At 33.0% G+C, this 19,409-nt stretch overlaps 4 protein-coding genes and 1 pseudogene across 4 annotated transcripts; 1 reads left to right on the top strand and 4 right to left on the bottom strand.

Moving 5' to 3' along the window:
• Nucleotides 1-1,395: 1,395 nt before the first annotated feature.
• Nucleotides 1,396-3,207, bottom strand: LOC131651540 (uncharacterized). The gene has a single exon (XM_058921201.1). It carries the CDS (start codon nt 3,205-3,207, stop codon nt 1,396-1,398), a length of 1,812 nt encoding a protein of 603 aa, XP_058777184.1.
• A 2,344-nt stretch (nt 3,208-5,551) lies between these two features.
• On the top strand, nt 5,552-7,267 carry LOC131651532 (uncharacterized; the record flags this gene model as incomplete). The annotated part of the gene is made up of 2 exons (XM_058921192.1): nt 5,552-6,971; nt 7,044-7,267. Coding segments are annotated over 2 exons (1,644 nt in total), but the record flags the coding sequence as incomplete, so codon positions are not given.
• Nucleotides 7,268-8,445: 1,178 nt separating this feature from the next.
• LOC131651526 (uncharacterized) lies at nt 8,446-9,036 on the bottom strand. The gene has a single exon (XM_058921186.1). It carries the CDS (start codon nt 9,034-9,036, stop codon nt 8,446-8,448), a length of 591 nt encoding a protein of 196 aa, XP_058777169.1.
• Nucleotides 9,037-10,087: 1,051 nt separating this feature from the next.
• On the bottom strand, nt 10,088-11,949 carry LOC131651518 (uncharacterized). Its single transcript, XM_058921179.1, has one exon. The coding sequence runs from the start codon at nt 11,947-11,949 to the stop codon at nt 10,531-10,533; it is 1,419 nt and encodes a 472-aa protein (XP_058777162.1). The 3' UTR covers nt 10,088-10,530.
• A 3,529-nt stretch (nt 11,950-15,478) lies between these two features.
• Nucleotides 15,479-16,771, bottom strand: LOC131614411 (UPF0235 protein At5g63440-like; annotated as a pseudogene).
• Nucleotides 16,772-19,409: the final 2,638 nt, after the last annotated feature.

Here is a 19,409-nt window from a genome sequence, read left to right as displayed (position 1 = left end):
TTATCACAATATGTCAAATCAATAAACTCCAAGTTGGGGAAAATGGAAGCAAACAATTAATTACATTATAACTATAGCTGATACATTCTTCAAGAACAAAGCTCTTCAACGGAAGACCTTCTCTTGCAATAGAGTAAAGCAAATCATCTAAAATTTTCGAACGGTAAAATTTAAGAGAATTCAAACCCTTCAAACTCACAAATGAGTCAATGTACTGTGAAGTAACGTGATTTAATTCAATCCAGGCAATAGATAAGGATTTCAATGTTAATCTGTCACAGAGAGCTAAAACAATGTCTGCATCGAGATCAAGGGAGTGGAACCTGATTTCAAGGGAATTAAGGTTGTAGAACTTATGGAAGAGATATGATAGTAAAGAATGTGATGGATGAGAAATGTTGATAGATAATGTGAGTCGGATGGTGATGGAGAGGAAGTGTTTAGAAACTCGGAATAGAGAGTTAAAGTAGCCGTCGAGGAATGAAAAGACATGCTCCCAATCATCAGGTTGATTGAAGAGTGATTTTAAGTTGTTACAAAACAAAACAACAGTTAATTCCAATTGAAATATTGCAAGAATTGCATATCACGGAGAACAGTGCGCACTTCGATAGAGGAAGTATAAGCACTGCCCTAGACAAGCTAGAGAATGCTTTTCACAAACTTCTAATGGCAAACTCTATGCCTCTTCCTTTGGTTTCATTAACATCACACACAATGATGAGCAAAATATTCTTGTAGTTTCATCCTCCATGACTTGTCAAGATTTGGTTAAGACAATAAGTGCTTTTAGTCTAGCTTTCGTGAAAGTGTTATACCAATCTATAAGGTTTACATGAAGAATTGAAAGTGATGATGTTATGGTTGACAAGAAATAAGTTAAATATACAATGCAAAGTTTGGAGAATAGGATTTGGTCACTGTTGATCAGCCAAAAGTAAACAAGAATGATATAATTAGTTGTAGGCAGAGAGAATGTTAATGTAATCTATGATAAAAAAACTAAACATTTTTCTTTATTTAAAGATGTAAGCTTGAAAACATTAATAAAAAAATTAAACATTCAAAACTTATACTGAATAACTATGAGAAAAACAAAACTTGTCTTCAAAACAAGAAGCACAACTTTTTTGGTATTCTATCCACTGGAAAAAGAAAATAAAATTTGTGCCTTCTTCCTTTCAGATTTTCAATTTCAACCAACCGATATAGAAAAATCTCCGATTTTATTGTGATTGATGTTAGCTTCTCCTGCAGCACAATGTATGAGGCATACACAAATCTTATCAAAGTAATATAATAATTCAAAACAAAGTGATGAAAAGCAATACAATTAAAAATTGCATGTAACACTCGTAGAATTAAAGTTGAAAAAAATAACTTACATTTAAGAGTTCAATCTTCTAAAAAGTGGTACGGAGCAATTATCTTAACATGGCATCCATGATGTGAAAAGAGTTTCATAGTTCCTCTAGTGAAACGAAAATGAGATGGAGCAATTATCTTTCTTAAAGATAGGCTTGACAATAACATTGAGCAAACATCACCATCCACATTATAACAATTCCACAAATTGATCTCTCTTAGTTGTGTGCAGTTTTCAAGCACATCTTTCACTCCTTTCTGTGTGACATAACGACAATCTTGAAGGTCCAATTGCAAAAGCCCACGACAACGCTTTGAGATTGCATAAAGTGTTTCATCCTCAACAGTTGTATATGACAAATTCAACACCTCCAAGTTAGGAAGTTCAAAGTTCATTCCAACAAATAGCTCTTCTCTTGAAGAACGGGCTAACTTCAAATGTCTAATGTTATAAACTTTCCTTAAAACTTGATCAATACCTTCATCAGATATAAGTTCGCAAGAATTCAAATCAAGCAGCTGCAAATTGGAGAAAATGGAAGCAAACCTTATGATGGTTTCATCTCCTAACTCCTGACAATGACCCAAATAGAGAGACTTTAATTGAGAGTTTACAATACAATCCATTGAAGAATTAGAATTCCTTACTCTCTCTTTTCCAATAGATGTCCATTCCATATTGATCTCAATAAGTGAAGGACAGTTCCTAACAAGTGCAAACAAGGCTGATTCTGTGAGTTTATCGCAATGACGAAGGTTTATAGAGATCAAATCATCCAGAAATAAAGACAACTCGGCAACATGTTGATTATTTAGAAAATAAGCACGTTCAAGATTCAAATGTTGTATACTTGAACACTCGGATAGGAAAGAAAATATTCCAGTATAACTACAGCCTGAACAATTTCGGAGACCAAGCCTTGTCAAAGGAAGACCCACCATTGCAATAGAGGAGAGCATTTCATCGGATATTCTCAAAATGAACAAATCAAGTGAAGTCAAACCCTTCAAACTCAGCAAAGTGTCAATAAAAGATGAAGTAAGGCGGTCAGAATAGTTTGCTGAATAAGTTAAAGAGCTCAACGTTGGCCTCTCGTGGAGATCAGCTGCAATGTCAGAAATGGTTATGCAATTACATTTAATGACGATAACCTCTTTAAGAAGCTTACAGTTCTTGCACAGGTGGAAAAGTATTTCGTTGGAGATATAGGAATTACGAGACAAGTTAACTTTGCGGAGTTTGGGCAGTGCCAACGAAAGAGCCTCTGCAGGGAAGGAGGCGGTTTTGTCAAATTTAAAATTTTTAGCTTTACTGAAGTCAAGTTCTTCGAGGAGAGGGAAGCATTCGGCAACGAATACCATGTGGGTATAAATGAGAGTAGCAATGTTGGAACATACCAGAGATGTCAAAGTCGTAATGTTTTCGGAGAAAGCTCGCAATCCCTTTGCTGGAATCCTGAGTTGGTTTGAGATATTGAGTGATGTGATTCTCAATGGAAAACGAGAGACTTGGATGAGAAGATCGTCGATATCACCACCAATGTAGTAGGATAGATCGAGGGAGGCGATGTTGGAGAATCTATGGAAGAACTGGCATGCTGGATTATAGACAGTGAGAGATGATCGAAGACGGTTTGTGACGGAGAGGAACTGTTTGGACACGAGGGAAAGAGGCTTCAGTTGAACGTAGCGACGGTGAGTGTACTCGGTATCGTGGTTGATAAGGAATTTGAAGATATATTCCCAACATTCATCTAGTAAGTAAACATTACTTGAAAACGTAGCTGCTTCTTTGCTTTTAGTTTGTATGGATGACAAAGAAGAAGCAGCAGCCATGGGCATTGTTGATTTTGATTTGAGAGAGTTTCTTTTTCTCTTCATGTTGGAATTGTAGAATGTTTGAGGGATTATTATTCCTGGTTATAAAGTTATGGACTAGGTTTACATCTATTTATTTACTTGTAAAATTATAAGTTTTAATTTGTTAGGGTTTGTTTAGAATGAAATATTTTAACTATTTAAAATAGGGTTTGTTTAGAATAAAATTAGAAGTTTTAACCTTTTAGGGTTTGTTTAGAATAAAACTAGAAGTTTTAGTTTTTTAGGTTTTGTTTAAAATGAAATATTTTAACTATTTAAAATAGGATTTGTTTAGAATAAAATTAGAAGTTTTAACTTTTTAGGGTTTGTTTAGAATAAAAGTAGAATTTTAATTTTTCAGGGTTTGTTTAATGTTATGGGCCTACACTTAACTTAAACTGACTCAGTCAAATTTTTTAAAATAGAATAGATTCAACTAAAAAAGATTTAAATTTTTTATAAGTTTATTTAACTAAAAAAAACTAGTCCACTAAAGTTATATTTTAAACTTATCAAATATATTTAAATAATTCTGAAAAACTTTATTATTATTATTATTATATTTTATTTGTATTTTGAATTAAAATAAGAAAAATAATGTTTAGTTATTTTGAAAAACTTATGAAAATAAATTGAAAAACTTTTACAATGTATTTAAAGTTGTTTTCATAAGTTTTATAATAAAAATAATATCACAAAACATATACTAATAAGTAAACATGAATAAGTCAATGAAAATAAAAATTTAATTTCATTAATCTTTTTTTATATATATTTAACAAAGCCTAACCTATTCTCACTCATATTTCCAAGCTCGTATGATAATAAAAAAATGTTTGATGACGGTTTTTTCATTATGAGTTAAAAACTTAATTTACTAATTTATAATTTACTTTTCAAACACCGTTTTAAATAATGTTTTAGCTTAAAAATTATAATTAATAAGATTTTTTTCTTCCACTTTTATTCTTATTATTTTAACTAAAATCCCTTTTATTTTAGAAACTTTGGTGCAGCCTAATATTTGAGGGATTACTATTCCTGGTTATAAAGTTATGGAGTAGTTTTACATTTATTTTTTTACATGTAAAATTAGAAGTTTTAATTTTTTAGGGTTTGTTTAGAATGAAGTATTTTAACTATTTAAAATAGGGTTTGTTTAGAATAAAATTAGAAGTTTTAACCTTTTAGGGTTTGTTCAGAATAAAACTAGAAGTTTTAATTTTTTAGGGTTTGTTTAATGTTATGGGCCTGCACTTAACTTAAATAGCTTTGTAGGAAATATGAGAAGCATAAAATCGCAAATTTAGTAGTCCTATTTTCTTTGTATTCCCCCAAATTTAATAGTCCATTTTTATATAAAATCAGGGGCAAAATTAGGGACAAAATTAGTAAAAATAAGGTGTCAAAATTAAAACGGATGAATAATCAATGGTGTAATGTTTTTGCCCAGGCTGTCTAAAATTCTTGGCTCCGCCACTGACGTTAGCAATAATTTCGCAAAAAGGTTAAACTGCAATCTTTCTATTTTCTATAACGTTTCCAAAACATTACTCAATCGTTGATTTCTATTTGTGAAAAGGTTAAACTATATTCCTTCCGATTGTTGGAATCTTATTTCCAATCGTTTACTGTTGATTACCAGAATTGGAGGATATATCCTATGCAATGTATAATATAGATAGTGGCTTATAGATTTTGGTTTGTATTAGTTGTTGCGGTTTTTGTTCAGAGTGTTGATGTGACTTTATATTTGTAATTCTTCTGGTATTTTAGTTGTTTCGGTTTATTATGCTGGAAGGATTTTTTGGGTGCTTAATATATCATTTTAGTTTCTTAAAAAAAGACATAAACTAGATATATTAAAACAAAAAAAAATCAAATTTATGTATTATAGTGATGGAAGAGAAATAATAAATTTTAATATTATTTTAAAGATTAAATGTATAAGCATCTTATACTTTAATGTTATTTACTATAATTATATAGAAAGAGTACTAAAATTTTTTAAAGATTAAATTTGATATTTATAATAATGACTGAAAAGAAATAATAGATTTTAAATAAATTTTATTTGACAAATTGATAGTAAATTGATCTAATAGAAATGCAACAATAAATAATTGTGTTACGAAGAGATTTTATTTTGTTTTATTTGGTATGGAAGGTTTTAATAACCTATTTTTCCGTAAGCTTAAAACAAACTTTGCAACCAATTTGTATTGCAACTAAATTTTTTTTTTGTTTTTATAAAACCTTCTTCAAGTTCATAACCTAACGTAACCCCTCAGCCAAAACCATCACAAAGTTCTTCCAATCAATATGAAAAAGCAAAAGAAAATCTCTCAAATTTTCAAAACAAGAATTTCTTTATTTACCAGATGAGTGTTGGGAATTGGTCTTTAAATTCCTCAAAGAAGATGATGAAGACAATTTCAAGCTTCTCTCAACTGTCTCAAAACAGTTCCTCTCCATCACTAACCGTCTTCGATTCTCTCTCACTCTCTACTATCCATTCCTCCCTAACCTTTTCCAAAGATTCACCAATCTCATATCCCTCAACCTTACCTGCTTCCACGGTGACCTCAACATGTTTCTCTCTCAAATCTCTTGTTTTCAACTCAACCTTAAATCACTCAATCTCTCCGATAAACCCACAATTCCTGCCAATGGATTGAGAATTTTCTCCAAAAATATTACAACCTTGACTTCTCTCACTTGTTCCAACTTACATTCTATCAAGACCACGGACCTCTTACTCATTGCCGATTGTTTCCCTTTACTCGAAGAACTCGACCTCAGTAATCCCGAAAAATGCCGCGGTAAATACCTCAAAAAGCTAGAAGCACTTACACTAGCACTTGTCAAACTCCGTAAGGTTAACCTCTCTAGTCATAGTTATATCAACGATAAAATAATTTTCCATTTGTTTAAGAATTGCAAGCATCTAGAAGAGGCCAACTTGTATTGGTGTTTTAAAATAACTATTGCAGGCATGGCGTTAGCTCTCTCTGAGAGACCTTCATTGAGGTCTTTCTCCTTTTCCAGATTTAGAACTATTACTCCACCTTTCATTGACTCTTTGGTGCGTTTGAAGAGTTTGACTTGTCTTGATTTGTTTTTTCTTAATATCTCCGATGAGTTGTTATCCAATATTGCAAGGGAAGGTCTGCCTCTGAGGAGAATTGTCCTCCAACGTTGCACCGGCTATAGCTATGTTGGAATCTTTAATTTATTATCCAAGTGTCAACATATACAACATTTGGATCTTCAAAATGCTAGTTTCTTAAATGATGAACATGTTGATGAATTGTCATTATTTCTTAGTGATTTGGTGTCTATAAATCTTAACAAATGTAAGAAGCTCACACAATCAACATTGTTTGCACTTGTTAGAAACTGTCCTACACTTGGCGAGATCAAAATGAAAGCTATTGGACGGGAGAGTATACATAATACAAATTCTTGTATAGACTCTGGTGTATACCCTCAATTGAAGTATCTGGTGTTGGGTTGTAATTCATGGTTAAGTGACGAAAGCATTATGACGTTTGCTTCTATTTTCCCTAACTTGCAGCTCTTGGATTTGAAGGATTGTCACAACATTTCTGAAGAAGGTATTGGTCAAGTTTTAAGGAGATGCTTTAAGATTAAGCAACTAAACTTAACCCATTGTTCAAATGTGAAAACATTTGGATTAAATTTTGGAGTTTCTAAATTAGAGGTGTTAAACTTGTCATTTACTGACGTTAATGATGAAGCACTCTATGCGATCTCAAAATATTGTTGTCAACTTTTACAACTGAACCTTCACTATTGTGGTTATGTCACAGAGAAAGGAGTGAAGCATGTGATAGATAATTGCACACACCTGAGAGAGATCAACTTGGGGTGTTGCGATAACATGCATTCAAAATTTGTTGCTTCAATGGTGGTATTAAGACCATCGTTGAGAAAGATAACAACTCCACGTCATTGTTATTTAAGCAAGAAAGAGAGAAAAGTCTTCTCGTATCATGGATGCCTTATTTGCCAACATTAGGAGAGTGCCTTCTCGTATCATGAATGCTTGTCATCTCAAGAACCATTGCTTGTCCATATCAGTAATAATCCTAATGGTATGGTCTCGTATTCCTTTATTAGGATACCCAATCAAAAGGTTTATGATTTGAAGATGATGAGTTGCTTCCAGCGTCCCAACCATATCCATGTTCGAGTTTCTAGTGGATATTTCATCATGGCCTGTACAAATAATTCATTTGTGCTATTCAATCCATTTACAAGAAAAAAATGGTAATAATCAATATCAACTGTAGAATTAATTATAAGGTATTGGGTCATTGCGAAGCCTTGCTTGCTTTTGAACAATACTCTGAGGAATTTGTCTTGGTGGTTTTATGCAAAGAGTCTAACCGTTTGTATGTCTATCAATCTCGAAATTATGATTGGTTTACTTATTCAACATTAAAATCAAAGGATGTGGTTGTCGACTTTGTGGTTTTGAATAATATAATATATATGTTGTCACTAACAATGCCAACATAGGGGTACTAAACTTGAATTTTGGAAATATTCAATTTCTAAACCTCAAGAATACTCCTGATCATGTTCTCACTAAATATCCTTCAAAAAAATCCTTTAAGTTGGTTAATTGCGATAAGCAACTTTTAGTGTTTGATTTGCGATCTTGGAGCCAATGGAAAGTTTACAAGATAGATTTCTCGACTATGAATTTTGCAAAGATGGAAACTTTGGGTGACTTGGCGTTATTTTATGTTTCTGAAAGAAACATTCAGGCATTGAGCAATCTCCAGAGATTTAGATATCAGAGCAATCACGTGTATGAAGTTAATGGTATATCCCGATGTGTTATGTATGAATGGAATAATTTTTACAGAACCCAAATTGAATGCAAAGTTTGCACACTTTCAGAATTACTAGTCAAACCACAACTACAAATCAAATTGATGAAGGACTCAATAAAAGACCAGCCAAAGTAATATCTGTCATAAGATATGATTTAAATTTGAATAATTAATAGTATGAAAGGTTTTACAAAAGAACAAGAAGAAAAAAAAATAGAACCAGCCAGAATAAAGTTTGAAAAATTGAAAAATCAGATGAAACCCCAAAAGCATTAGATGCCAAAGAAAAACGATTTAGCTTCCAGATAAATTTCTCAAAGAAGTTAATAACAAACACGCCTTACATTCATAACAACTAACAAACAAGGCATCCTTGAAGCTTGAAAAGTTTCTTCTCCGTGTCGCTCAAAATACAACCAGGCGGTACTGTTATTTTTTGCAACGATGGCCTTAAAAATACCATTGAGGCAACTACGGTAGGATGTACATTACGACACAATGCTATATTGATCTCTCTTAATTGTGTGCAGTTTTCTAACACATGCTTCACTCCCTTGTCTGTAACCCGTAGACAATTGTTCATTGAGAGTTGTAAAAGCCCACGACAAGCCTGTGAGATTACGTAGAGTTCTTCGTCATAGACTTCTGTATGGGATAAGTCCAACACCTCCAATTTGGAAAATTCAAAGTACATTCCATATAGCTTCACATTCACTCTTGAAAACTGGAGTGCAGTGTTACTCAGGTCAAGTATTTGGACATTGAGAGAGATGTGAAAAGGGTTTGTTAGGGAGAGGAAGTGTTTGGATACGAGTGAGAGTGACTTCAAACAGCGACGTTTTTCATCACTGTTGAAAAATTTGAAGATAACTTGCCAACAATCATCGGGTAAGTCGAAAACAGGTGGAAGCAATTGTCCTGAAACTTTGACACAATTTTTCTTCATGATCATATTCAACAATTCTGTTTCCAATTCAGAGTTCAATTTAGGGTAAAACCTTTTATATATTAGGTTTTTTTTGTTTCAAATCTAATCAAATCGTTCCAAATAGCCTCACCCAACTCACTATTTTTTCTCAAGCTATAAAACATTTTCAACCAAAAATCTTACCAGCATCAAACAAGAATCCCATGGATGATGTGAATGACATATATATTTTGCATAATCTAGCTTATGAGAGAACCCATATACTTGTTTTTAGAACTGAGACAAATTTTTTATCCATTCTCTTAAAGAGGATCAATTCAAGATTTTATCTGTTGAAATTTCTTAAAGATAGTTTAGACTTGTATTTAAAGAGAACATATAGGAATTTGACAGCAGAAGTTGTCTGAGATGCATCAACACCGGATTTTTGTTAGCAATGGCCAATGGAAAACAATCTGCAATGAGTAACATGCCTTGGTACGGGTAACATTCATTCATTCCTGAGTTGCATAGTTTTACGGGTGTGTACCCGGTACGGGTACATGTACGGAGTACGCATTTTTGGAAATACTAAAGTCCGGTACGTTAGTATAAGTTTTTTAAAACATAGTTATAAAGTAACAAAAGAATTATATTATTTACATAACAACAAAATATTAAAACTAAAAAATAATTTAACAACCTCACTTCCATCGACTTCTCGCGGGTCTCCTACGACCTCAACAGTCTTCTCTACCAAATCTCTCGTTTTAACCACTTGTTCCTCATTGCATATTGTTTTCCATTACTACAAATACTCCACTTAAGTAACATGGATTGTTCCATCTTAATCCACTCGTTCATTGAATTTCCCAAATTAGAGATGTTGACCTTATCCGATACAAGAATTGATGATGGACAACTCTATATGATCTCAAAGGCTTGCCCTCGACTTTTGCAACTCTCACTCAACTATTGTCAGGAGGTTACACATCAGGGAGTAAACCATGTGTTAGAAAACTACAAACAATTAACAGAGATTCAAATAGTTCCTTATCAAGGCCATCATTCAAATAGTTATCTCACATTGTAGAAGAAAAATATGATAACACTTAGCTACTGTTAAATACAATTTGGAAATAAAAGGCCTTAAGACATACAAAGTCTGTTCATAAGAAAGCATCAACTAAAGAACTTGTCCGAGCAATAACGCCTAATGGCATACATATCACTCCCCTAAATATTCAGGAAAAGTAATTTCAGCTATGAAGCTTACATTGGTTGGATTCAACCATGATATTGTCTGGAGTATCCAGGAATCAATTTATTTAAAGATGTAAGCTTGAAAAGATTAAAAACAAAACTAAACATTCATAAAACGAGAAAAACGACAACAAGTACTCTCCTTGGTATTCTGTCCACAAGAAAAAGAAACTAAAAGTTGTTCCTTCTTCCTTTCAGATTTTCAATTTCAACCAGTCTAGAAATTGATGTTTGCTTCTCCTGCAGCACAATGTATTAGTTTTAAGAATGCTAGCAAACACGGCATCCATAATGCGAAAGGAGTTTCACAGTTCTTCTAGTGAGACGAAAATGAGGAGGAGCAATTAACTTCCTTAAAGACTGGCTTGACGATAACATTGAGCAAATATTACCACGCACATTATAACAATTCCGCAAATTGATCTCTCTAAGTTGCGTGCAGTTTTCAAACACATATTTCACCCCTTTCCATGTGACATAACCACAATTTTCAAGGTACAATTGCAAAAGCCCACGACAACCCTTTGAGATTGCATAGAGTGTTTTATCGTCAACGGTTGTATATGATAAATTCAACACCTCCAAGTTAGGAAGTTCAAAGCTCGTTCCAACAAGTAGCTTCGCTCTTGAACAATTGGCTAAGTTCAAATGTCTAACAGTAAGAAATCTACTTAAAACTTGATCAATACCTTCATCAGATATAAATTGGCAAGAATTCATATCAAGGAGCTGCAAATTGGAGAAAAGGGAAGAAAACCTTATGATGGTTTCATCTCTTAACCTCGCACAATAAGCCAAATAGAGAGACTTTACTTGAGAGTTTACAATACAATCCATAGAAGAATTAGAATTCGTTGCACTCTCTTTTCCAAAAGATGTCCATTCCATTTTGATCTCAGTAAGTGAAGGACAGTTACTAACGAGTTTAAACAAGGATGATTCTGTGAGTCTTTTACAATAACTAATGTTTATACACGTCAATGTTGGCCTCTCGCGGAGAGCAGCTGCAATGCCAGACAGTGTTATGCCCCAACATTTAACGATATTAACCTCTTCGAGAAGCTTACAATTCTTGAACAAGTGGAAAAGTATTTCATTGGACATATAGTAATTATCATACAGGTTAACTTTGCGGAGTTTAGAAAGTGCCAATGAAAAAGGCGTTCGAAATAATTTAAACCGTGTAATACTGATGTCAAGTTCTTCGAGCAAAGGGAAGCCGTCTTCAATGAATAACATGTCCCTATCATAGATATTAGCAATGTTGGAACAAACGAGAGATGTCAAAGTTGTAATGTTTTTGGAGAAAGCTCGCAGTCCCTTTGCTGGAATCCCGGAATGGTTTGAGATATCGAGGGATGTGATTTTCAATGGAAAACGAGAGATTTGGACGAGAGGATAGTCGAGATCACCGTCGTAGGAGGATAGGTTGAGGGAGGTGATGTTGGAGAATCTACGGAAGAGAGTATGGAAGAATTGGCATGTTGGATTATAGATAGTGAGAGATGATAGAAAACGGTTTGTGATGGAAAGTAACTGTTTGGATACGATGGAAAGAGGTTTCAGATGAAAGTAGCGACGGTGAGCGCGTTCGGTGTCGTGGTTGATAAGGAATTTGAAGATACATTCCCAACATTCATCTGGTAAGTAAACATTACTTGATGATGAAGAAGCAGCAGCCATGACCATTGCTGATTTTGATTTGAGAGAGTTTCTTTTCCTCTTCATGTTGTTAGAAACTTTGGTGCCGCACAATGATTATGGGAATATTTTAGGGTTATTACTGGTTATAAAATTAGGTTAAGAAAATCAAAATCTATTTATTTATTTATATTTATTTATTTGTAAAATTAGAAGGGTTTGTATAGAATGAAATATTTTAACTATAAATAAATAGGGATGAGAATATATCAGATATAGTAATATGGGCCTACCTAGACTCAGGGTAGATCAATTTTTTTAAATAAAATATGTTTAAGTTTTTTTAGAAGTTTATTTAACTAAAAAGATTAGTTTATGACTCATAAAAAATCTTTTAAATCTATCACACCTATTTAAATAAACATGAATAACTATTATTAGTATATGGTATTCATATTTTGAATTAAATGAAAATAAGTTAAAAAAAAACTCTTAAAACGTTGTCATAAGTTATTGTCTAAAGTTGTTTTCATAAATTCTATCAAACAAATAATATCACAAAATCTATGCTAATATGTAAATTCGAATGAGTCAATATAAAAATAAATAGTTAATTTCATTAATTTTGAAAATTTTTTTAGATATTTAATATTAAATTTTTTTAATATATTTAATATTAGTTGAATTGCATATTTTTAAATGTTCAAATAAAATAGACTTTTAAGTAAAATAGTAGATTAATCAGACATTCGAAAATGCCAGACTTAGACCTAAAATAAATCTATGATAGATTATATACAAAGCTTGAGTATGTTTTATGGAGAAAATTTAGATACAATTCATTAGAGGTTTTTAATATTTTTCAATAAAAAATATGACAAGTCAATAATTTCCTCCTAGACATATATAATTTTCTTCTATTTTTACTCTCTAAACGATATTTAAGTACACTTGTCATATTTTTATTGAAAAATAGTAAAGACTACATCTAAGGAATTGTATCTAAGTTTTTATATATAGAAAAAACTTAATCAATTAATATTGTGAATTTTATTTAGAATTTAATTGAAAAACACCAACGTTGTAAAGAAATTTTACACTGTCACTTAATTACAACTATTGATTTCGTTGAAATGTTTGACTTTTATTTTAATTTCTTTTAAAATAATTAAATTGAATGATAATGATACATTGATGGTGTAAAGTTTTTTACACTGACGATGCATATCAATTAAACTCTTTTATTGATTTAAAATAGATATTAATTGTTGATCAATTAAGTATATATTTAATTGTTGATTGTATTTTTAAAAAAATTATTTTGTATTTTTTATGTTATTCTATTTCGAAACTAGAAATATAGTCGGAGAACGAAGGCCGATGCAACGACTGGCAGGAGCTTTCGCCGCGATGATGGAGGGGTTGGTGTACCTGCAAGGCACTCTGACACTTTAATCAGTATGAGTATGAGAAGAGCGAATTCAAATTGTGTTTAAATTTTGTTATCTGAGTTAGCGTCATTCACTACAGAAAAAAAGGCCTCCTACCACGCCTAGAAAACCGAGGCTTTATGCAAAATAACCGTGGCGTAACGCTGAGGCCACGGTTCGGCCACGGAAATCCAACGGTGGAGTATACGGCCGTGGCCAAAAGTAAAGTCCACAGTTTTTTGGTATAGACCACGCCATTTTTACAACCGTGGCATTTTTAGGCCACGGTTTAGGTAACTTGATTAAGGCCGCGGTTTGTATTTGCCATGACTTAATAACTGTGGCTATATTGTAAAGCCACTGTTTCATTTTAACGTTTACGACACAGTATTAGTTCAAGATATAGCCACGGTTTGGTTATGACCACCTATTTAAAACCGTTGTTATATGTTATGCTTTCTAAACCATTTATCTTGCCACGGTTTATTTCTGTATCATTACATAAATATGTCATTATATATATATATATATATATATATATATATATATATATATATATATATATAATTAACAATAATATTGATGATTAGAATCTAATTAATTACAAAACAAGAGCTAAATTAAACACACGTTTCTCTCAAAAAAGAGTCATCCCAAATTCAATAATGTGTTTTCTATTGACACGGGAAAATATAACCCGCAAACTAACAGTTAATACATTATTTAGGTCAGGCAGAATCAAAATTTCATTGAGATAAGACACTAAACAGCAGATATTTTCATGGGAAGTGGCTCGGAGAAATCAACTCCATCAAAAAGTGATTCAATTTCCACATGGATCTGGTGCTGGCTACTGAGAGCTCTCTTGGCACGCTCACTCTCCCTCCTCAGTTTGCCAAGTGCTCTGTTGTCCTTGCTAATATCCTTTCCATGCTTTTTCTTGATCAACTTAATGAAGTACTCCATTATTCTCTGATCAAAGTCCTCACCTAGTAAACAATGGAACAGAGTTAGCAAGCATTAACAGTAGAATAAAGTTTCATAAAAAGTAAAAATTGTCTTATTCTTCTATTATATAGCAAAAACTAACCTCCAAGATGGGTATCTCCATCTGTAGCAAGAACCTCAAAAACACCATTGTCAATTGTCAAGACACTGACATCAAAAGTACCACCTCCGAGATCAAAGACAAGCTGTACATTGAAATAAGCTGTACATTTCAAAAGAAAACAATAAACATTAGAATAAAAACAACAGGTGAAAGAAAATAATCAAGGACCAATAATAGGCGAACAGGTACATTAACCTAACAATTAAATCACATTACTTTCCACATTCTTCCCAAACTAAGTCTAAGATGAATTCAAAGAACTGAAGGTAAGAACATATTTGGATAAATTAAATAGTACCTTAACTTGATAAGCATTTGTGAGCAACATGCAACAGCTAGACATAAGTGTAGAGACGCTAGACGTTCGTGATTGTTTAGACCTCTTTGTTGTGTTATCGCTGGACATTCACCGGTTATTCTGCAAATGCGTTTCCTAGCTTGCAAGTGTTTCACAATCTCATACTTATGCTTTGGCCAAATACTTAAAACATTTAATATAAGCAAACAGCCACATGATACATGATTACTACATTAAAGTGCAATCACAATATAGAAGCTTACCAGGAAATACTCTAGCAAATCCATTAAAATTTATACTTCAAAGGAAAACCAAGACAAAGATCCTACATACATTCACAAAAGGCCCACACATACATTCACTCAAAATCAGAACATCCCAATTCAAACACATTCAGCCATATACAACACAAGACAGTATGTCAATACAGAAAAAGAGTGGAAATCTAACTGTTTGAATTCAATCCCCATGAAAAACCAAATGCCCAGAGATATAACTACTTCATATGAGTTCATTACCAAGTCACCAGTCGAAATAAGCACACATCTAAGACAAAATTGAATTCATTTGAGCAGTTCAAATCGAAGACAAGCATGTTAATTCAGTGTTACAGCATCAATACACTAATGGATGTCTCTTGCTAAAATTAAATAAATACAACTGAAGTTCAAAACCCAAACTTGTTTTTGTTGAAAAAAGAGATACAACACCTAGTATGAAATGTGCACAGAAACAACATCAAGGTTGTACAGCTTCCAAAAGTTTCTCATAAACTTGCCTAGCAGTCAAATCCTCCACCTTAAATGATTGTCAAATGGTCAAAATTAATCAAATGACTTGTCTATTAGAAATCAATTGTGTCTGAGGATCAGTATAACATATATGTTTCTTTGAGAAAGAAAATGCTCAAATGCAAGATATACTTTACTTGAAGGTGATATAATTGATAGTAATTTAACTCACCACAAGAAGCTTTGACTTATTATTCCATCCTCTCTGAAGAGTCATTTGACTCAATCTTAAACCCAAAACCTATATAAACAAAAATTTAGTCATATGTTGTCAATGGTAACTAACTAATAAATGCCATTCTAAGGAAAGAGAGAGTTCAAGAATGATCATGTGTAGGAAATCTTGTTGTCATTAAGAAAGAGGGTAGAGATATATACTTTTCCCATAAACTCCAAAAGTTCATTGTTAGCTTCTCCACATGCAGCAGGAGCAGCAACAGACACTCAGACATCATCGACATTTACTCCTAACACAGAAAAGTTGATTATAAATATCCATAATGGTTTTAGTAAGAAAGCAATGAACCATTAGCACTTCAAATAGATGTATCCAATGATGTGAAGTTGTTAGAGACTTTGAAACAAAAACAGTCTTATAACTAACATGAGATGTTTACCAATTACAAAAACAAGCAACAAAACATATTTGCATTAAAGTTGTTAGTTAGTTATACTTGTGATAGTGGAGCGGGGAGCACAATCCTCGACTTCAATAGCAAGTTGAACAAGTCCACCTTCAAGATTCGAAATACAAGTTGGAACAAGTGCATCCTGGGGGTTGGTTTCAGCAGCAACAGTACTGAGTGCTTTGTCAAGTACATAAATAAAAGTGGAAGAATCCAAATCCTGTTGAGAACGATAGCAAACAAAGAGACCACAGCCAATACAATTCATACAGAATTGTTTCTCGACTTTGCCTTCCCCTTGCTTTAACCAGCTTCGTGAATAGTGAATCTAGCAAGATGTTTGGTCTTGTTTAATACGTATGCTCTGTCAGTGTTTCTTCTAGGCATTTTCTGCAATTGTGTGTCTTTTCAGTTTCTAGGTTAGTTTTTTTTTTTGCAATCAAATAAATTGGATATTATAAGAGAGATTGGATTGAAGAAGAAAAAGAAAGGAACAAACCAGTGATGAGGACATGGGAAGCGCAGTGTTTGCAGTAATAAACAAAGAGATCGGAGTTAGGGCCTTTAGGAGCCGCATCCTCGCTTGAGTATGTATGCGCCGTCCTCTTCGGCATTCTCTCTTCTCTTGTGCGGCGACCTCGGGTTCAACATCTTCCTGCAAAATTAACGGAATAAATCATCTAACAATGGAGTGAATGATTCGACAATGCAAATTCAAAGAGAGAGAAAAGTTTTCACCATGGCTGCAACAGTTTCTGAGGTATCACAGTTAGGGTTCTTCCAGCAGCGGCTATGTGGATAACAGAGTTCTTCTTCTTCCGACTTGAAGGAAGTGGATTTAGAGAAAAGAAAGATTCGAAATCGTGAGAGAGAGAACCAGTTTAAGGAAGGAGAGAGTTTAAATTTTCTTTTGGTCGTGAACAAGATGAAGAGAGAAAGTCAGAATGAGATGATGGAGACGGCGATTGAGGCTTGAGAGGGTGGAGAGGAAAAATTAGGGTTAAATGAGAACTTGTATTTATATTTTTAATACTTTTTTAATTAAAAAATATTATAAAAAAAATTTATTAAGAAGAGGGAAACGAAAAGAAAAGAGGGAAAAAATGGCGGGGACTAATTTTTTGGATTTGGGTCATAGTTTTTAGTCAAAATTATAAGGCCGCAGTTTTCCTTTGTGGCTTAAAATATCCGCAGTTGTATAACTGTGCCAATTGAAGTAAAGGCCACAGTTTCATAATCCGGATCCAATATTTTATAACATAATTCTACGCTTTTAAAACCATGGCCAAATCATATATGTGGCCACAGTTTCTGAGCTGTGGAAAATTTTAGCGTGGCCGTAGGCCAAATTTCTAGTAGTGATTCCTTATATAGAGAGTAAATATAACAGTCTTGCTATCATTAAGGCGTGGATTACGGAGAGCCGTTGGATGCGACGAAATGGAGGATCCCTTATGGTCAGGTGCAAAATAGCCCCGTGGTTACAGGTGGAAATAGGCTAGGTTAGGCTTTAGAAGGCCTGAGTCTGGCCTACGATTAACTTAAAAGGCCTAAGTATGGCCTATGGCCTATCATAGGCTCAGTTTTTTAGTCTGACTGACCTTTTTAAAAGCCTGGTCTGGCCTAAATGCCTATTTAAAAGCTTTTTGGGCCAGTTTGTTTCAGCTTTAAAAAAATGGATTTTTTCTTTGTATTTTTGAAAATAGATTTTCCAAAACCGTTTTTCAAAATATTACAAGTTTTTTTATATTCGTTTTTTCTAAAATAAAACACTAATTTTGACATCCTAGAACATAAACATAGATTATTGAAGACCAAAACTTTGTCAAAATTGCAATTTTTTCAAAAAGTTGTATTTCAAAATTGATTTTTATGAAAATCTATTTGAAATAGCTTCAAAATTAAGTGATTTTTTGAAAATTTGATATCCAAATTTTTTAGCCGTAAATAGATGAAATACCTAAAATCATAGTTTAAGAATAACTATTCAAACAAAATTTTCATTTGAAGCTTTTATAAAAAGTTTCTTTGTATACAATTTTTTCACAAAATTTTGTAACACTATAAAAATCATTTTTAAAAAAAGCCAAAACAAACGGGCCCTGTATCTCATTAAAGTTTTCAATTAATCTGTATTATTTAAGAAGTCTTATAGGTCGGCCTATATATACCTATTTAAGCCGACCTATTTAGCCTTTGTTCTAATATATATGCATACATGGGCTAACATATTTAATCTTTTTTCTAATATATATGCATACATGGGTCAACTTATTTAGCGTATCTCTAATATATATGAAAATATAAGCTGACTTATAAGACTTCATGGCTTTTTTAATAGCTTAAGTTTGACCTATTTTATTAAACAAGCTTTTAAAAAAGCCTAAGTTTGGCCTCTTTATTAAATAGGTCTGGCCTGACCTGGCCTTAAGTAGGCTAGGCTATAGGCTCCTGTAGGTCGGCCTGACCTATTCCCACCCCTATCAGTGGTAGAGGAAGATTCCCAATGTAAATTATTCTACACTTTAGTATAGACTCAGAGCCGTCTCAAGTTTTTGGAGGCCCTATGTATATTTATAATTTAACTATGACAAAATAAATAGAGACCCTATTTAATCACGAGTTAATATGACAAATAATTCATGAGGCCCTATATTGCTATAATTTAACCCTAAAAAATTTGAGGCTCGGTGCGGTAACCTGCCTTACATGCGGCATGCCCTTAAAGACCGTCTTGAGTATACTTCACCCAATATTAACCTTTGATAGACAATCGACCCAGTAATCAATTTTATTTATAATGATGAATGAAGAAAAATAATATAATTTAAAGATTAAATTTATTTGGACCAAAAGAAATCTACAAGTATTGTTATTTATTATAATTCCCTTCGCCTCGGTTTCCGCTCTCGTACTCTCGACGCACGCGTTGCTTCTGTTCTGCGAGACAGACCAACATTGAAATCTTTATCAGTTTTAAAAATTAAGTTAAAGGATAAAAGTTATGTGACTTCGCAGTACATTGATTCCTTCGTTAGTTTGAAGGGTTTGAATTGTCTTAAGTTCTATAATTCGCGAATCTCAAATGATTTACTATACTCTATAGCAAGGGAGAGTCTTCCTTTGAAGAGCTTTGTTCTCGATAGTTGTACCGGCTATAACTATGATGGAATTTATTATTTATTATTTAAGTGTAATGGGATACAACATTTGGGTCTTCGAGCTGATTTCTTAAAGGACCCTCATATTGCC

The sequence above is a fragment of the Vicia villosa genome, linkage group LG1 (genome assembly GCF_029867415.1).
Source record: "Vicia villosa cultivar HV-30 ecotype Madison, WI linkage group LG1, Vvil1.0, whole genome shotgun sequence".
NCBI classification, from domain to species: Eukaryota; Viridiplantae; Streptophyta; class Magnoliopsida; order Fabales; family Fabaceae; genus Vicia; species Vicia villosa.
Note: the sequence above shows the minus strand (reverse complement) of the source record. Positions and strands in the feature narration are given on the sequence as shown.